Source organism: Melanostigma gelatinosum (genome assembly GCF_949748355.1).
Source record: "Melanostigma gelatinosum genome assembly, chromosome: 2".
Lineage (NCBI taxonomy): Eukaryota > Metazoa > Chordata > Actinopteri > Perciformes > Zoarcidae > Melanostigma > Melanostigma gelatinosum.
This window is the reverse complement of record NC_136635.1, coordinates 20632075-20651414: the sequence shown is the minus strand read 5'-3', so window position 1 is coordinate 20651414 and position 19340 is coordinate 20632075. Positions and strand designations below refer to the sequence as shown.

General features: G+C 44.1%; 1 protein-coding gene across 1 annotated transcript in view; it reads right to left on the bottom strand.

The window, feature by feature from the left end:
- LOC306790350 (T-cell immunomodulatory protein-like) overlaps positions 1-19340 on the bottom strand; it is a gene marked incomplete at its 3' end in the record, with an annotated part of 52543 nt that overhangs the window by 22044 nt on the left and 11159 nt on the right. Inside the window, exons 7-8 of the mRNA XM_079286548.1 lie at positions 9346-9395; positions 1789-1870 (exon numbers count right to left, since the gene is read on the bottom strand). Of these exons, the coding sequence (XP_079142674.1) occupies positions 1789-1870; positions 9346-9395 (132 nt within the window). The remainder of the gene's footprint in view (positions 1-1788; positions 1871-9345; positions 9396-19340) is intronic.

Sequence of the window (19340 nt, the reverse complement as noted above, 5' to 3'; positions counted from 1 at the left end):
AAAAAAAAAAAAGGGGGGGGGGGGTTTTAGAGAAATACCAACGGAAACAAACCAGAAAACCCTGTAAGCTTGTTAGGATATCAAATCGGATTTTAATCATACTTTTGAGACATAATGAGAGTAATACCAATTCCATACAGAAACAAGCCTCCAGTCTGTATTACCGATTGATTTAGTATTCATTTTCTGGTCTTCCTTTGGTAAACAGGAAATGATTTTCAGCACAGATGAATTTTGCTCCACAGCTTTCTGTTGTGACCGGGCCTTTACTTCGTCTGGTATGACCATTAGCTGACGGTGGCTAATGGTAGCTAACGTTGGCAAACAATTATTGTGTCACTTCGGTGATATTGCGGCGACATTACTCAGTTTGCTGACTTTACGTCTCCTACCGTATCTGCAATGTGAACCAGCACGTCACAGATAAACTTTTCAATAGAAGTAGGGAAATTATCCAGGAATTGCCACTTTTGATAACTTTTGCTGGTCGTCACGTTGCGCAGTCTCATTCTAAAGCTAAGAGTAGCTTACATTTGGCCTTAAGACTCTGGAAGACTATTCATTCGTCTGGATCAGCCAACTGAGCAGTGTGCGCTCAGAATTAATCATATTTACTCCGGGAGGCACTCAGCACAACCAGTATTTCTATTCAGACGACGTAAAAAGAGCCCATGAGGCTCGCAGGGAAAAAATAAACAAGAATAATTTAATTGCGCTATCGGGCACGCAATGCGATGCTGACAGAGTGAAGGGTGAGAGGTGACAGGCATAGACTCTCTTTCCCCGTGTGTGTGTGTGTGTGTGTAAGCGTGCTTATGCATGCATTAAGTGTGAGAGACATAAATATTGAGTATTAATAAAGCCTTGAACAAGTGGTAGCCCCAGGCTACTTTAATGTGGCTTTGCCATTGGTCCTGTTAATCCAAATGGTATTTAGCTTCTAAAACAAGCATACGGAGCCACCACAACTCTTCCCCTGGCCGAGGTGGTGGCTCTGACATGAGTGACCAGGGGCCACTTTTGGCGAAACAGGCTGCAGCCTGGAGATAAGAGAGCCAGCGGAGATTTGTAAATGTAAAGCTGAGCTGAACAATGGATAGTACTGGCCAAGATTGTTTAGGGGGATAAGACGTTCACACACAAAAAAAAAAAATCTGGCTCTGTGTGGGATTGAGTGTGTGCATCAGAGTGCGTTTTGTAGGAGTGTCTGGTACATGTCTGGTCTGGTACATGGGTGAGCATTTGGGGTGTGTGTGTGTGTGTGTGTGTGTGTGTGTGTGTGTGTGTGTGTGTGTGTGTGTGTAGGGGAAGAAAGTTATGTGATGAGAGAGCTGTAGTGCAAATGCCAAAGCCAAAAAGACCAGACAGTCCTATTTGGAAGCCTTTGAAGCAACACGGCTTCAAATGCAGAGGGAGCTTAAAAGGATTTAGGAAAGGAATAGATCTGCCACACACACACACACACACACACACACACACACACACACACACACACACACACACACACACACACACACACACACACACACACACACACACACACACACACACACACACACACACACACACACACACACACACACACAAAGGGGCAAGACATTTTGGGGGCAAGACATTTTTGACTTGTGTTTTCCATGTTTTTTCTTTTTCATTTTGAGCCCGTACATTCTAAATCCTCACATATATGTTGGTTTACTAGGTTTAAAGGGATCTCTCCGTTACTCTGTCCCAACCATACACAAGGTTCGTCAAAGATTACAGCAAATGGCAAATCTCTGGTATTCTCACCGAAGTCGGCGAAGGAGGACTGTCCGATAATCTTGGCTGGTGGCTCTGACGGCATGACATCTTCTCTGGTGAAGTTCCCGTCCTGAGAGGAGAGAGGAGAGAGGGGAGAGAGCAGTGAGTGAGACATAAACAGTAAACATAATGGTTCTGTACTCTTTTCTATGCAGCAGGACCGACTCACCGAGGTTGATGGGACCTTAAGCGGACCATAGATAAGCAGTCACAAAGGATAGCTTCTGTGTGCATCTATGTTTGTGCACAAGAAGTGCAGACATGTGCAAGCACCGTTTATTTCCTGTTGCAGCGCATGCGAATGAAATACGCTGACAGGAAGTAAACATGGACCCAAGCTGTTGTCTCACGATGAGTTCAGATCGAGTTCAGTTAAAAAGACTCCCGAGAAACAAAAATGAACTGAAAATGTGATGATGAAATGGATGTTCCCAGAGCAAAGGTGAAATTATAGAATACATCATTTGTAATAAACAAACAGTAAAGCAACAAATCCTCACATCTGAGGAGCTGGAACGAGTAATCGTTTTATCTTTTGCTTGAAAATGGATTTAAAACATCGAATGTCTGATATTTCTGCTCGAAAAAGGACTCGACTTTCAAGATTGTTTCCGATTAATTGACTGCAGACTCATGAATTCATGAATTGATGCTCTTTTCATTTCAGCTGTAATTGATGAAATACTTAAGGTGTAACGTGCAGCCTTAATGATGGCAACAAATGGCATCATGTGACGGTCCTGGCACGCACCGGATGCGCTGAACCGACACAGGAAGTAGTGAAGGGATTTGCTGCGTATCAGGTGGGAGGAAGTAGTGCCGCAACACATGGTGACATAACGTGACGACCCAGATTCACCTGCGTCCCGATGAAATCAATATATGGGCCTAATTCCAAAACAATGGGTGTGGGAGTTCATACGCACATCACATGCCCTCGGTGTGTGGTGCCCTTTACAGAGGGCATGGGAGCGATAAGGAGATAAGCATATTAGTGTGTGTGTGTGTGTGTGTGTGTGCGCGCAGTGGGAAACTGTTGCCTGCTGATAGCAACATTAGTGATTTATGAGAAAGAGAAGGTGACAGACATGAGTCAGAGAGAGAAACATATGCATTATGTATAACTACTGTATGTGTGGTTAAAAACACTCACGTTACTGCTGGGTTCACTTTTCTGATACATATAATTAAGTTAATGAAAATGAATACTTTATTATACAGCTAAAATATGAGGAATAAGGAACAAAATCATTAATATCACATATTTTCAAATACTTCACATAATCTACAAGAATAAACTCCAGTATGAAAACATTTTTTTTTGTTTTTTCGACCAATATTGCGACATCTTCTGTGTCATTCCCTATCCACAAGCATTTAACCATTCTATGGAACATTGGACACAGTCAACGTATTAACTGCTCTTTCATGTAGACCAGGCCGATGTGTTATGATGAACTGATGCATGAATTGTAGGGCTGACTTCCTTCTGCTCCGTTGCACACCGGGCTCTTTTTCACAGCAGTGATTTATTTATGGCCGCTGACAGCATTTTACGTTAAGTTTGGTTGAATGACACAACCCACACAAAACAAAAATCACCGTGAGTGAGACAAGACCAGTTCAGATCTCAGTGAGGGGAGGAGGGCAGCATGTGGGAACAATACGGACTATTTATTCTAAAAAGGTAGGTCTCCATCATCTTCCTCTCCTGAGAGAGCGCAACGGGAAGCGAGGGTCGAAAACCTGGTCTGGAGCCCCGCAGAGACTGCCGATGAAAATACCCCCAAATAACAGCTTTCAGACAAGAAAAACAACTCATTCATGGGAAATAAAATGCCTTTATCCACCGTTTTACAGCCGCTACTTTGACCACGAAATATATACCCGGTGGCCCTCCTATCAGGCGGGGTCGCATTGAAGTGCGGACGCACATATGTCGGCACAGCTGAGCTCCGATCGCAAAAGTCACGTTTGAAAGAGACACGTGTAACCCCGGCCACTGTGACAGCGAGCCACTATGTACAACACCAGGACTCTGAAACCAGGGCAGCGTAATTGAATTCAGGCATCACTCTATTTTTCACACTATAACAGCTCAACATGTCATGTCTTGAAAAAAGGCCTCTTGCTCCATCATAGGGTAGGTAGATGACGGTTGGTTTTTTGAGAGGGTGGTTCTGAAATTGTCTATCCTCACTGGAGGTGTAGTGGGTCCACACCGTCACAGAAACGGCCCTCTTGATCATCTTAATCGCAGCCTCATTCCAAACACTGTCTCCAACTCCACCCTGAGACATTTAGATTAAGGGACTAATGAATAGTGCTGCCAGCGTGATGTCCAGTAGATTTATGACGGAGTTCCCTTTAGGTCAGCTCGTATATCAATGTTTTAACATATGAATGAGGCCTCTGCAGGACTGCTCATAAAAGGACAGGAACGTGAATACTGGTAAATGGTCTTATAATCTGGATCCAGGCAGGTTTTCCTGCGGGGGAAAAGGAGTGTTTTACGTTTTGATGGGAAGATAATGACTTTGCTTTGGATAAATAGGAGCTGGGTAGCATGAGCAGACAGCCACCGTGACGGAACAAGCGCATATCATCACACACCATCTAACATCTGGTTTTGAGGGTTATGTTGTGTGAGAGTGAAAGCATTATTTCCAAATATCATTCGTTTTACTTTCAGTGTCTGCTAATCATACACTGCCTAAATAGTGCTGACTGTGACTGCAACCCGAACAATCCGAATGAGGTGATTTGCAGAAGATTGGTGCCAGAAAAGTGTCCAAAAACTGGATAGGTGGATAAATTATACAACACATTTAATGTTATTAAATGCCCATTAACATGTTTTAACAAGTTCTACATGTACAAACCTGCAGTCTACCACTGGGCTACAAAACCTTCAAACTGAAGTCACTTAGTCACATGATGTCCACGTTGTGTTTCATGCTGTGCAGGAAGCCCGATGTTACATTCAATGTAAATTATTCACGGCAAACATGTTTTCAGAGGTTAATCATTCGCATCTAGTTTGACGCTTCGAATGCTGATGAGGCAGAGATGTAGAGGCATTTATTTCGGAGATTTAATTGGGCCACGTCCCTCATCCAAAGATTCAGACTATCACTGGCAGCGGTGACATTTGTTTGTCGCACAATTCTATTTGTCTCAATCTGTTAAGAGCAATTGGTTCCTTAAACTTTGTGTATTGAATGTGCAAACAAACCTTTGACGACAGAGTTCAACACACTGGAGGGTGGGCGATATGGCAAAAAAATCATCGCAATGTTGTTGTTTTGCGTAACAGTACAACCTCACTCATTTCTGTCTCTTTTAAATATAGCCTTACAAGGTACCAAACCTCAAATGTAATGCTTCTTTAAAGTTTTTTTTTTTTTTATCAATAGCTTTTCCAAATATTTATCAGTTACCTTTCAAAATACACATGAACCACTCTTCACATGCATTAATGAAATCCACTGCACAGCACTAACCTAAAAACAAACGTCACTTCCAAAGCTGCTTCTACTGTTAAACGTGTTATTTCCTTCTTCCAAAGCAGCGCTGAAGAACATAAGGAGCAAATGCCCGGAGTTGACTTTGTGTGTTAACAGCATACCAAATTCATCAGAGCACACAAGGCCAAATAGCCTCCGAAGTTACCGTATGCCCCGGCTGCTGACGGACAATGGAGCATTTTAAAGTGCTCATTCCACATTAAGCGCACATAACTCTGGCTAAAGTAAAGATGAATGTGTTTAGGTCGATTTTTTACATGCTTTCTTGAATGCATGAGACTACGTCCAACTGACCTGTGCAGAAGGATATGACGCACTTTGAAGCTAATCTCTTCAAAAGCGGGGAGAATCAACTCATGTTAATTAGATCATAAGCTCCCGATCGCGCGCGCACACAAACTCTGACACAGATGTGGCAACAGGGTGTTAACTCTCTGTGCATTGAGGATGAGATCTCGGTGTGATTGACTGCTGCTGGCTGCCTGATTGCAAGATGTCATGATTAAAACTGTGACGCGTGTGACAGTTTGAGAGCAGCTGATTGATGTGTGAAGATGAAAGGATTACATATCTTCCTATTATTCTTGCATCTGTTCACATCAACCCTCCCCAACACACACACACACACACACACCCCTCGCCAAAAAGTGCAGTAGACTGACATACCGGTATGCACAGTTGTAGCAGCAGAAGCAATTTTCATGAAAAGTTGCCTCCCAGCTGCAACTGGGAGGGTTTAACGTGGGTAAAAGCTACAAAGTAAATATGGTAAAAAATGGATGCTGGTGTCAAACGTGTACCGTGTATGAATTTGTATGCAGCGGCGCATGACATGCGGGATAAACTGTTGCTGGGAACAGTGGGATTAAGGGTTGGATCCACTCAGCGGTGCGCCAGACTGCAAACATGCAAGTGTATTCATATTTCATAGTATGTGGCTATAGTAGCCAGGATGAACCTACCACAATAGCGTGTGAACAAAATATATGTTCTACTGTTGAGTAAGGTGAACTGAATGCTAAACTGTGTGCTACAACTCATACAGAGGAACAGGCTGTGTGAGGCACAAATCACATGACCCTATGAATTCAGAGAGAAGTGTCACAATAATAAAAAATAAATGTCTGTATTTAAATGTTTCCATACAGAGTCAAGATATTTTGTACTATAAAGTAAGGCCAACTTCAGCTCATGTAACTATTATGTGCATATAATTCTTTTATGGCCAGAGGGAACATTTGTCAGAGTTAGGACGGCGTCACATTAGCATGAAATGAGCTATTTCGCAGGAGCTTATTTCATTGTTCTCCTTTACAAGAACAGAGAAAAAAAAAAAGGGTCGAAGGAAGCACAATGTTCAAGTGTTTCAAAAGTACACTATCAAATGTATTTTTGTTTTCCATGTTCACCGTAACATCCTGGCCCTGTATGCTTGGTGAGACTCTAATGCACTGAAAGTGTCTGACCGACCACAACGAAAGCGGCCGATGTGTTTCTGTCGCACGCTGTAGTGTACGTGCACGTGACCAGAGGAAACACCTTCTCCCTTAAAAATGAACCAAATGATTGGATCAGCCCTTGTGGAATTGACCTTTAAAACCCCTTGGCTCGACTTGACGGAACCCCCTCTGTGACTGCCTTCTCTTGTGTAATCGCAAGAAAACAGAGGACCGGGGAGGGTTGGAAGGAGACTTGGGGGGGGGGAGAAAACAGAGGAAAGTAATTAAAACAGAGTGTTGGAGAACGAGGGTGTGCTGGCCTGTGACCAACAGATGAAGCCGCGTTGAACCGAATACCGTCGTGCGATCAAAAAAGGGGGTCTAATGCACTGGGTATGCTGGGAAATGCCTGTTTGTGAATATATATGTCACGGTGTTTGCGCGTGCATCCATGGCCATGTATGTCATGTGCCTTTGGAGGAATAATATTTTGGAATGTATTCAAGAGAGAATGGATGTGAGCACTTGCGTGTACAGAGGATTTAAAAACAGGACCACTTGACCAAACAATGAAGCTTTAGCAATCAATTGAATGAAATATTTACCCATCCCACAAAGAGTAGGACTGATAAAAGATTGAATGATGAATTAATTACGATGAATGACACAAACAATCAGGGAGGAAAATGATCTGCTATCACAATTATTACACGCTTTGCACCAGGCTTGTTGTGAGTTTAAGGAGATAAACTGTTTCCTTACACGGACTAAACACAGACTTTCTATTTTTACTGAGGCAAAACACCACCGCAATCGGCATCTACATACACACTCACCCGAACCCGTTTTATTCATTTGGCACTTGAGCTAAATGCTAATGTCAGTATGCTATGTTCACAGTAATGATGCTAGCATGTGAATGTGTGGCAGGTATATTTGTAACATCTCACTTTACGCTGTTAGCGCGCTAAAATTAGCATTCTGGCATAAACAGCGGCTGAGGCTGGAGGGAATGTAATTAACTTTGCAGGTATACAATAGACATTTCGAGCTGAACATGGCCAGGAGACAAAGGCTCAAAATGATTTATCCTCTGGGGAACATGAATGCCTGTACCATATTTCATGGCAATCCATCAAATAAAAAAACTAAAATGTCAACCTCATGGTGGTGAGAGAGGAAAAGTGATGGTGTCAGGGTCCATCCTTTGGGGACCATGAATATCTGTGCGAGATTATGTGGCAATCCGTCCAACAGGTGTGGAGAGATTTCAGTCTGGACCAAAGAAAGACATCAAGACTGTCCACCAAACGTGTTTCTGAAGAATCCTTCTAACCTGACACAGAGACAGACAACGAGCAGGCCTGGAAAGACATCCGGAGTGGATGTAAAAAATATATGAATCAATGAAAATGATCCTCATGTTTTCCTCCATCCTCTCACCTTATCAACATTCCTACCACCAGACACCCACCCTCCTGGTTTTCGGGTATGGCGGTTTATTTGCTCTGTTTTGCTCCTGCTTGGTCTCGCTCTACCCTCACACACATTCCGTCTCTGCCAAATCCTTCAGTCCCTCTCCGTTTCGCTCTCTCCCCCCCCCCCCCGTGATAAGATAGACTACTGTTCGGCTTGTGCCTCGACCTGCGGAATTTCAAATAGGCCCCTTTCGACAAAAACCCAGAGCCACGGTCTCTCCTCTCTGCTCTCCCAGAATATTAACTAGTCCTGCGGCAGTGCTAACAATCCTGCAGCCCCCCAAGCCCACCAACGCGCTGCAGATCTGCCTGTTGCACTGAGGAAGTGAACGGCGGGGGTGATGTGTGGGTCGACGCTCTCCGATCACAAGGTTTGGTTGTACGTGCACACATAACCTTCCTATTGATGGATATAGTGGACTTAGTTTATATGAGGAACACACACACAACATGTATTTAATGGACCATATTGTTGGTTCCTAGTTAATGGACAATGGTGGGTGAGAGAAGTAAAGAAATGTGGTTATTTTATAACTATTCCATGTTTTACAGTTCATGTAACAGCTATTTACTTTGGTTCCCACTAATCCTTTTCAACAAATAACAAAACAACTCATGTTTCTTTAGATAATGACCAACTGTCATTGTAAAAAAAGAACAGCGCAATACTACAAACAGGTGCTAAAAGCGATAAAGGGATGAAAAGTTGTGTTCAAGAAAGCCTGTTATGGTCAGTGCAGGTAATACCAAGTGTTGTGTTCAGTGTTCATGTTAAGCGTCTGCTCCGTTGCTGCTACAGTACGACTCAGGGAAGAGCACTGCAGTCCCTTGACCACCTGCTGGGAACCACTTAATTAGATCAGTGACAGGTTTTGAAGAGTCTACACCTGTAAAGAATGGACACATCTGGCTGAATAGCTTCTGTTATTGTGTTGCATAAATGATTATCTGGAGAATACAGAAACATTTTCAAGTACAAATGTAATTTTGACGAGTAAGTCTTTCGATTAACCGTTTATGCATCAGAGTAATACTTGCTAGAGTAAGACAGGCAGTAAAAGGAAAACTGGGACAGGAAAATTCGTCCAAAAAGCTAATTACCTGACTGATCCAGGTCTCAAACTTAGGCCCTTCAGTTGTCAGGAACAAATCTGGAGGGGGGGGGGGGGCACAGAGAAACAGAAGGGAGGAGCAAATCAATAATTTGATTCAATGTATTTCTATAGCGTCAAATCACAACAGAAGTTATCCCAAGACACCTTTTCACACACACAGCAGGTCTACACAGAGACCAAACATCCCCCGTGAGCGAGCACTGAGAGGACGGCTCCCCTTCATCTGGCAATCACAATCAAACACGGAGCATGTATTGATCTATAATGAAGAAAATGCTGAAGATTATTGGGAATGACAGCAATGAAAATGAACACCGCGCTCTAGCTGTGAACCTTTTTACCTTTACGGACTTCATGAATTGATCATGAAGAAAGAACAGATCAATAAAAAAAAGCCTGTAATTACTTAGATTGCCTTATTTACACAGGCGAGGCGATCCAAATTATAATGAAGGCTTAAAAGAGTTTGTGTTCTTAACTCCCGATGGCAGCTTTTGGTAAAGGTATATCATAATAATACATATTTTGCCTTCTTCAATGCAATGATGGGGAGGTTGTCAGCACATGTTCCACTGCTAATTAATTGTTTAATTGTTTTTAAATCTCCTTTTCTTTTGCCTTATGTTTTGATGCTTTTAATGGTTTTATGTGAAGCACTTTGAATTACCTTGTTGTTGAAATGTGCTATACAAATAAACTTGCCTTGCCTTGCTAGTGACACCAGGCGAGAGTTATAATACCGAGACCAGTCAACATAATGTATAATGCACAGGGCAGGTTGTAAATACCAGGACTAGTCAAACTCATACAGCTGACGGGTACAAAATAACAAAAGTGAACATCGGTGTGGAAACGTCCACATTCCAAAGCTTGGTTTATAGATGAACAGGATGCAGAAAAACAGGTGAAGAGGGGGGGGGGGGGGGGGCATTCCTCGCTCTTGAAGCTCAGGCTGCACTTCCAATGCAGTCTCTCTTCTCTGTGAGAGGACGGTAACTTTCACCGCTGGGGGTCTCCGGACTGCAGTTCTGCCGCCGGTAATTAGACATGAAATAAATATTGGCATTGATCCGCCTTAGGGCCCTGCTACGTGTTGCCGTGCTCTGCATGGGAAAATATCAATGATAGTGGAATGGGGGAATGAATGAAGGGAAGACAGGAAGGATGAAGACTGCGTAATGACAGAGGGTTAGTACTGCAGTGGCCACTGCGGCCAATAGCAAGAAGCTGCAGCGTGACTCCTCACTTAAGTGAATGTGAATATATACTTTGAGCATACTAATCTGAGCTCCTCTTACACTTTCATGGATGTGCTCTGAAATGTTATCCCAGGATTCTGCTGCAGTCATCCCCAGAACCGAAGAGAACAGGAAACGAGCCGAGGGAAGGAGCTTTCTCAAGGAGCGCTCTCCTCTCCAGGAACTTCCTGCCAACTCAGGCTGGGGAGCTTTAGGTAGCAATCATCTGTCAATCATCTCGGCTTTTCACGCACTTCAAAACCTCCCACTACGGTAGGTCCCCCACGACTAACAACACTCCAATCTACTTATTTTGTGTTACGACTGACACTAAAAAAATACTGTTATGATGTGGCTTCTAGGATACTGAATATTACCAGATACAGAATGCATACAGCTGTGATTTAATTGTATAGAATTATAATAGCATATACTGTACAGATATTTTTATACTCCCAGTTTGAGGCTCTGTGCTTTTGTGCTCAGATGGTACACACACACACACACACACACACACACACACACACACACACACACACACACACACACACACACACACACACACACACACACACACACACACACACACACACACACACACACACACACACACACACACACACAGGTGAAACAGTTCAACTAAGTTCAACTAATATGTAAAACTTTGTAGATTGCAGACATGTTGCCCATACAGACTCACAAATGCAAAAAAGTTGACAAATGCATGCATATATTATGCATATGTGCACACAAACACGCACGCACACACACACACTACAGGGTACACTCAGTAATTTGCACACTGTGTCTGTGCGTTTGAAGTCGCATCGGGTGGTGTGTCGATGAGCTCGGTTAATCAGCCAATCACAGCTGGATTCTGTCTGAGAGGCCTGATTGGCTGATTAGGTGCGATGGCGGTGTGTCGGTGAGAGCAGAGAGATCTTCATCTTGTAAACACTTCACGTCCTCGCTGTGGGGGCGCCGCTCTCTCGTATCACCACTTTCCTTTTTCTCCTTCTTTTTGGTTTTTTAACCCAAGTTCACTTCTGCCAAACTCTTCTCTGCGATAATTTCTCTTCCTCTCGTCTAAATGTCAGTCCAACTTGAGACCGCCCTTTAACCTTCCCGTTGCGGGTTGAACGCTCACCGCTGTCAGGCAGTGTATTGAGGGATGTGAAGTGAAAGTGGAAAGGCCCCTCGAGCAGGACACTGAACCTCAAACCGGCATTCTCCTTGGACGCTGCACACACGCTGACCCTGCTCTGATCCGTCCTGAGAGGGAATGCATTTTAGGGAGTGTGTCAAGGGGAATATGCGCACACAGAGAAGCCAATTCCCTTTTGGTAAACTGAGCAATAAGGTAATCTTAATGGGATCCTTCTGACATTATCCTCTTCATTGCATTGTCCTTCTCCACTCTCACCCTCCCGTCCTCAGTCCCAGACGGATAGTATTCTACACACACACCCATAAAGAGCTGCTAGCTAGCAATATAAACCCGACTGCTGCCACCATCACTCACTTTAGCAGTTTTACTGTTCCGGGGGACTTTAACTTGGCCGCCAAGGGCCCTTTAAGGACTCGTTCGAGTTAAAAGAGATATTACAAAGAGTAACGGAATAAAACAGAGCAGGGAGGAAACAAAAAGAAGAGAAACAGAGAGGGAGAGAGTACTTAGTTTGTATTGCCCTGATTTCCCTCGGTTTGACTCAGACTTTGTTTAAATTAGTGTGCTCGCCTCAGCAAAGCACATTATCAGACTCACATATCTTTCTTTTTTATTCCAGGTTATTCTGGGCGCTTTTTCAGTCAACCATAACATCCTCATACATTACAACATACAAATATTCAACGATTGTTCCACTTTTCTTACAGAAGTGGGCAGAATGATCAAACCTACCCCCCTCTTTTCAAACATAATTTAGCTTCATGTTTTCTTTCTGAGAACTTCCTGCTAGTTTGGTAGAGCGGTTGGCTCTTACCTCTACAATACCCCCGAGTCTGAGCCAGAAGCGACCAATTAAAAAGGTGCAAATAACATTTTCCGCAAACACCGACAGCTTCATCGTCAATGACATTCATTCCAACCTGTAAGTTAAGAAATATAAAAACTGCTGAATACCTTGTCGGGTTCTACAAAGTTAAAATCTTTGGGGGGGGAGGAGCCTGCTGGCGCCACAGGTGGTTTGAGCCTGAATTAAAGGGGAGGTGATTTCACGCATCAAAATGTGTTTACGGGTCTTGGGGGAGTACTACTGCATTTGTGACACATGATGTTTGTGGCTCCAGAGGGAGCTGTGACAGTGTGACACAGAGGCCTCAGCACTTCTATGTTGTTGATGGGGTTTCTTCTTTTGTTTCTGTCGACAGTTTCGGCGTCTGGTCTAAATTTCCTCCGCGAGCCGTGATGGAATCTGGCAAGAAAACACACTGATGATCTACTACAAACGACTGAGGACACCTACAGGACTTCTGATGAAGAGGTGATCGTGAGGTCACACCGGTGACATCACACAGGCGCTGTGACTGTGCTAGTATCATGACAAGCTACGAGTAATCGTGTTGGACCTGTATGATTGGAAGTGACCAACACAACCATCAAAGCCCGCTAATCCGATCAAACCGTGGCTCAGCAGAATAAAAAAATAAAAAAGGACGAGCAGGAGCGCTGCAGTCAGCGGGGCTTTAAACATGAGCCTTATTGCCTTGATAATTCCTTACAAAATATTCCTTTGATATCGTTTAATTGGCATGATTTTAGGATTACATCCACTTTACCATTAGACTAAAATTCAGCGACCAGCCTCTTGAGATCAATTACTAAATGTCTGCTGTAGTTTTAGCTTTTCTTTTAGCCACCACTGTGAATTGGGTTTGAATTTAAATCTGCACTGAATATTTAAAAGGTGGGATTTGGACTACTGGCTCTGTGAATTTCATCCTCTTTGTTCTAATTGACAAATTCTGTGCATTGTTATTTGCTCGAAGTGAATTCGTTTTCTCCTTTACATGCTCTGCTTTTGTATCCACAGCGTAGATTTGGGATGTTGCTTTTGTGATTGTGTTTCGACAGTGGTGCAGGGATGCTGTGTTCTGACTGAAGCCGATGGGATTTCTACATTCGATTTTGAAATACTGCAGAAAATAAGCTCTGTGGCAAACAAAACGTTTACGACGCTTACACGTTTTGTTCGGCAAGACGATCTGCACCACTGTTAAAAGCAAATATAATGAAATGTCTGAGCGCGATATACTTTGCACAGCCGCTACATTTGTTCTGAATGCTGTGTCACACCCTGACTTTTATTAGGGTTAACAACAAGTAAACAGACGTCAAACCCGACTACAGCAGCACCGATCTGACACTCTGCACTGTGAGCACACACACTCAAAGCATATACTCATAGAGCTGTCATACTCCACCACTTGGGAAAGATGCATACATAATTGAGGTCTATAAATGGGCTCGTGTGTGGGAGGGCGGAGTTGCGTAACAGCAACGGGGATTCGGCGCTCTAAGTGGTTTGTCATGTCGCCGCATATTTAAAGAGATGCTAACTGTGAAGGCTGGAGCAACGGCTACGCTAGGCATCGAAAAACACAGACGGAGAGAAAGGGAACGACTGAAAGCAGATGCTGAGACCATCCGGTTTTCAAGGTGTGTCCGAAAACAACAACAAAAAACGAGCTGAGAAAGTGAATCACACACGAAACAAAAGCATGCTAATCCTTTAATTGCAAGAGAGGCAAACTATAATCACTTGATTATTTATTCTGCACAGTCTCTCTCTCTCTGATCTTTTTGTTTTGTTAGTGTCTTTCCGTACAAATGACACTTCTAAATGCACGCCCACGCGAGCAAGTGCATGATGAGCAGGCTGGGTAAATAACCCCCCCCCCCCCCACACACACACACACACACACAGGGCCTGATTTTCATCACATTATTTAAATATCTGTGTGTGCATCTGCGTGTGAATTTTTCCATCATTGGGTTGTGTGACAGCCAATCATCTACAATCAACGAGTCCTTTCACATTAACAGAATAATTACAAGTGTGTCTGTTGCCTATAACTGGGTGTTGAGATCAAGTGTAGCGACGCATACGGCTCGACGAGGTAAAGCAGCGTGCTGCAGAGGCCCCATATAGGCTGCTGTTTCTGTTGGGACTGATATCAGCACGCTGCACAGAGGTTTGATTGGCTGAATGCTGTTTCTACTGCAGCAGGACACAGATGAGCTTGGTATGAACAGGTAAGGGCAGGTGTATACTGCTCCACAAGCTGGAACGTACCGCATGTGGATAAAAACATCTGCAACCACATGAGAGTAATTGTGCTGGTGAATGATTTTTCAGGAGTGAGTCTCAAAATAGTCACAAAAGTGTATTTTTGGGGTTCTCACAAATGTGTGCTCCGATCTACACACAAACACCAAGCAACTTCAACCCGGGTAAAACAACAAATACAGAAATATGAATATTTTACGGACATATTCTTCAACTTCACAGATCTTATGATCGCCTTTGAAAAAAGCTTCCTGTGTATACGGCGGGTTTTAAGACTATTTTCACCGTGTCCAGCGCCACAAAGACCCACAAATGCATGCTGCGCTTAAGTACTGCTGGGCTTTCAGAGAAAATTGTGTGTAATTTCAAAGTGGGAAAAGGGGCCTATTCTAAATAACAGTATAGCCCGTCACCCCTCGTGGAGAACACATACAGTAACCACCTTTATACTCTATACCTGGCCTATGAAGGTAAATATATGGTTTAAATAAGCTACTGGTAGGTGGTGGACTAGTTCTTCTGCTGGGAAAATCGTTTACCTGTGTCAATGGTAGGCTGCCTGCATTTTGCTTCACTTCCTGTAATTGGGTGGGATTACGTTTCCACAGCGATCGATCCTCAGCTGGCTTCACTTGGAAATGAGAGAGGCCGACTCTTGCCAGCGGTGTCGGACCGGTTGTTTTTGGTCCGCACCCCGAGTGTGATTCCTGCGCTCGCAATCGAAAGCCAATGCAGCGTAAAAAAAAAAATCTTGTGCCTTCATCCAATGCAAGTATTGGTAACTGTACAACACTCAGTGTGCATGTCGCTGTCATCATGCTCGCGATGTTAAAGAATCTCCTCCTCCCGCTCGATCATTGGTCTCTCCCATCTTTCTCCCGTTGAAAGATGGGAGACAGCAGTTGATAAGGAGGGAGGCCTAGATTTTAAATTCAACCTCGACTTGATGTTGTAAGTATTAGCTGTGTGGGTTTTCACTCAATCACAGGGTAACTCCTGCTAATCTACATTTGAAGTGACACATGCAACAGGCTACAAACACTCGTTGCAATCTACCAGAACCCTATAGATGCAATATTTTCAGATGTGCAGGGTAGATAAATATTTTCTTATGCACTTTGCACTGAGGGCTTCGAATCTAAAACAAACCGTCAGACCTCAACATTTCAGACATTCCAATGGATCGTTGGGAGATCATTTGAGATATGAGATATACTTCAGATGGCCCGATACCCGGGGCGAGCAAGATAGGAAGACACACCTCCCTGGAGAAATAAAGGGGAAATGAAGCTTGACGGGTGCTCTTCTTCAGAGTTATTCCAACAAGCCATCTCACCGCATGAGACTGGAGCCAATTCTTTGCTCTCCGTATCCATTCGGGAAGAACATTTTAAATTCCTGGGGGAAAACTTCTTCACCATCACTAAACTTGCTGCAAGCACGCGATGTCTGTCCCGGAGTCTCGCAACAGGTCGGCGTCCTAATGTGAGCAGACACTTGCTGATCAAAAAAAGCGAGGGAAAGTGAGTTAATCCGAGTTGATGCTCAGGTTTGGATTGAGGAAAGGAGAGGAGGAGAGAGGAAAGGAGGAGAGGAGAGAAGCAGTGCGTGGGGAGATGAGCGGTCCTTGAGTTATTCATAGCCTCTCCATCAGATTTGTTAAGGTGATTGGAAGCAATTTAAAGGCCTCGACTGACTGTTTGACGAGAGCAGCATTATGTCTCTCTATTCCATTATGTTGAGCCGCAGTGTGGGGATAAAGACCGGGCTTCCTATTAGCCTCTGTATAAACAGATAGGGTGATGCTAGACGGGTGCTGTGCCTCGGCACAGAGGGAGAACTCTGACATTGAGGCGAACAGACAGCAGCGGGCGGCAGCCTTTAATATCTCCCTGCTTTGTCTCACCATCACCTTCCTTGTTTCCTCGGCTTCTCGCTGCGCACACACACACACACACACACACACACACACACAGGAGCGGAACTTGCCGGATACGACAGACACTAGATTCGTCACCGCCGAGGAAAAACCAGGCCTTTCTGGAGCAGGAATCCCTCAGCGAGCTGGGCCTCGGCGCTGACTCATGAGAAAAGGCTTATGTACATGTACATGGCTGCACAATGTATCTTTTCTTTTTTACCGTCTCCTTGTGCGATAAGCACATCGTAAAAAGACTGCGACACTGCGCTCAGGGATTTATGGAGTGACAGTACAAACCTGCACTTTAAAATGTAATGCATCATTCTTTTTTTATTGGTGCCTTTTGTGTTCAACTCACTTTGTTCAATGAAAGAATGTAAGAAATAATTTAATTAATACTTTTTTTTTTAATTCAACAAGTAATTTGTTGTATTTTAGCAGTTTACTGAAAGCAGCAGAGAGGAGAGTACAATATAATAAAATATGTATACTTAAAGGCAAGTAGTGACGTTATCGCGGTATTCAACAAAGTAATTGTATACTTCCTTCATATTGTGCAGCCCGACACTGTACACATGATACAAAGGCCACTCAGTATATATGATGCTATATACATGCCGTACGGTGCTGGAGGGGTTGCCGGGCAGCATTAGAGAAGAGATAGTTGCGAAGATGAGAAAAGGACACGACCGCGAGTGGAGAGAACCTGTGATTATTGATTCCACCGTGCTGGGTGGTGCCGGGACCATACGTGGTGGTCGGATGACTGCGTGACTCCTTTCAGAACTGAACCTGTCTCTCTGCCTCCTTTGCGCCGTTGTCCTTCACGTCACCCGCTTTCTAGCATTGTGTGTCACACAGAGGTAAAGGCAGCCGGGTTATACGATAACTGAGCATTGCTGAGGGTTCGGTCGGTTGTCCAGACAGCCACAAACTAAATTCTGGTCAACAGAGGTGCATACATTGCATGTATTTTGAACTGATCTGCGTGTAATTTCCAAGAACAAAGGTGTGTGTGTGTGTGTGTGTGTGTGTGTGTATATGTATGTATGTATGTATGTATGTATGTATATATATATATATATATATATATATATATATATATATATATATATATATATATATATATGTGTGAATGTAGTAACAATGCACACACCCAGTGATAATTCATTCAGAGCATGATGACATTCATTCCTCCAATGGGAGAAAAAAGCGGAAAGGGAAACTCAGTGACGCATTAAACTATCACAAGACAAATGCTTCCCTTTTAAATTTCCTCTCTCTCCTTCTCTTCCCTGAAACTTTATTTTACTGACGATATGGAGAGGCAATCTGAGGCCAACAACAAGAGTAACAACAGCGGCGGTATTACATCCCCCTCCTTGTACCTGTAAAAGGCCTGACAGCGGCGGTTCATCCAGGCTGCAGAGCAGAGTGGATGTGACAGCTGCTGCATTAGTGTCCAATATGCCGCGTGTGTGTTTGTGCAAGTGTGCCGTCGCCTCACTCATCACCACAGCTCCGAGCCATTAAGGGTTGTGCGAGCCTGCTGGCGGGGCAACAGGAGGCGAAAATCCGGAGAAAAAGAGGACAACTTGAGAGGATGCGGGACAGTGGGAACTACAGACAACAGGGGGAACGAGAGAGACAGACGGACAGAGCTTATCCTCTCTTTTTGTCGTGTCGCTAATGCCCCATAGCAGGTTATTTGTTAGCCTGCTACTCAGTAAACAAGCTGTGACTCCTATACCCTGCTGGCTGTCAAAAGGACACACACACACACACACACATATACGTGCAGACACACAGTTGTGCGCTCTATTCCCGCGGGGTTGCTGGGGAGATGGACTCAAGGAAGGCCGCTATGCCGACTGATCCCATAGCTCCAATGCCCACTATGTGTGTTTAAATTGTTGTTGGTGTGTGTGTGTGGGTGTGATGCAGTTTGCATGAGGCTGACGGTAATGAGGCAAAATGAGATGAAAGCACAAAGTGCCTGCGAATGCTTCTTTTTGTGTTTGTGCGTCTTGTGTCCATCCGTGCACCGTCCTGCTGTAAGCAAAGTCAAGCCCTCTGTGTCCGTCTGTGTGCATCGATTTTGTTCCCCGCCGTCTTTAACCCTCGGACTGATCCATGCCTCAGCTGGACGGAGGGACGGAAATGTCACAGCCCTCAGCGGTGAAAACACACACTTTGCCTCCGACAGACGTTGGGAGGCAACGCTCCCTCACCGCTGAGATCCAGACGATAAGGTTACTCTGAAAACATACAGACCAACTGGTCACCAGTCTTTGCACAGCCTAAAAGTAATCAGTGAAACTATTAAACCCAAACGATGACAAGACGCCAACATGGGTGCGGCTCCAATCTAATAGGAGTTCAGTAAGTTACTCGATAAAACGCACAATGTCAGCGTGTACCTTTTAGAGGGTGCAAGGAGGAACGGTGTGGGGGTTGCAGCCAAAGATCTTCACCGGCCACCTCCATTGATATGTGGCCCCTGTCCCTCTGCTAGCAAGGAACCATCGGACTG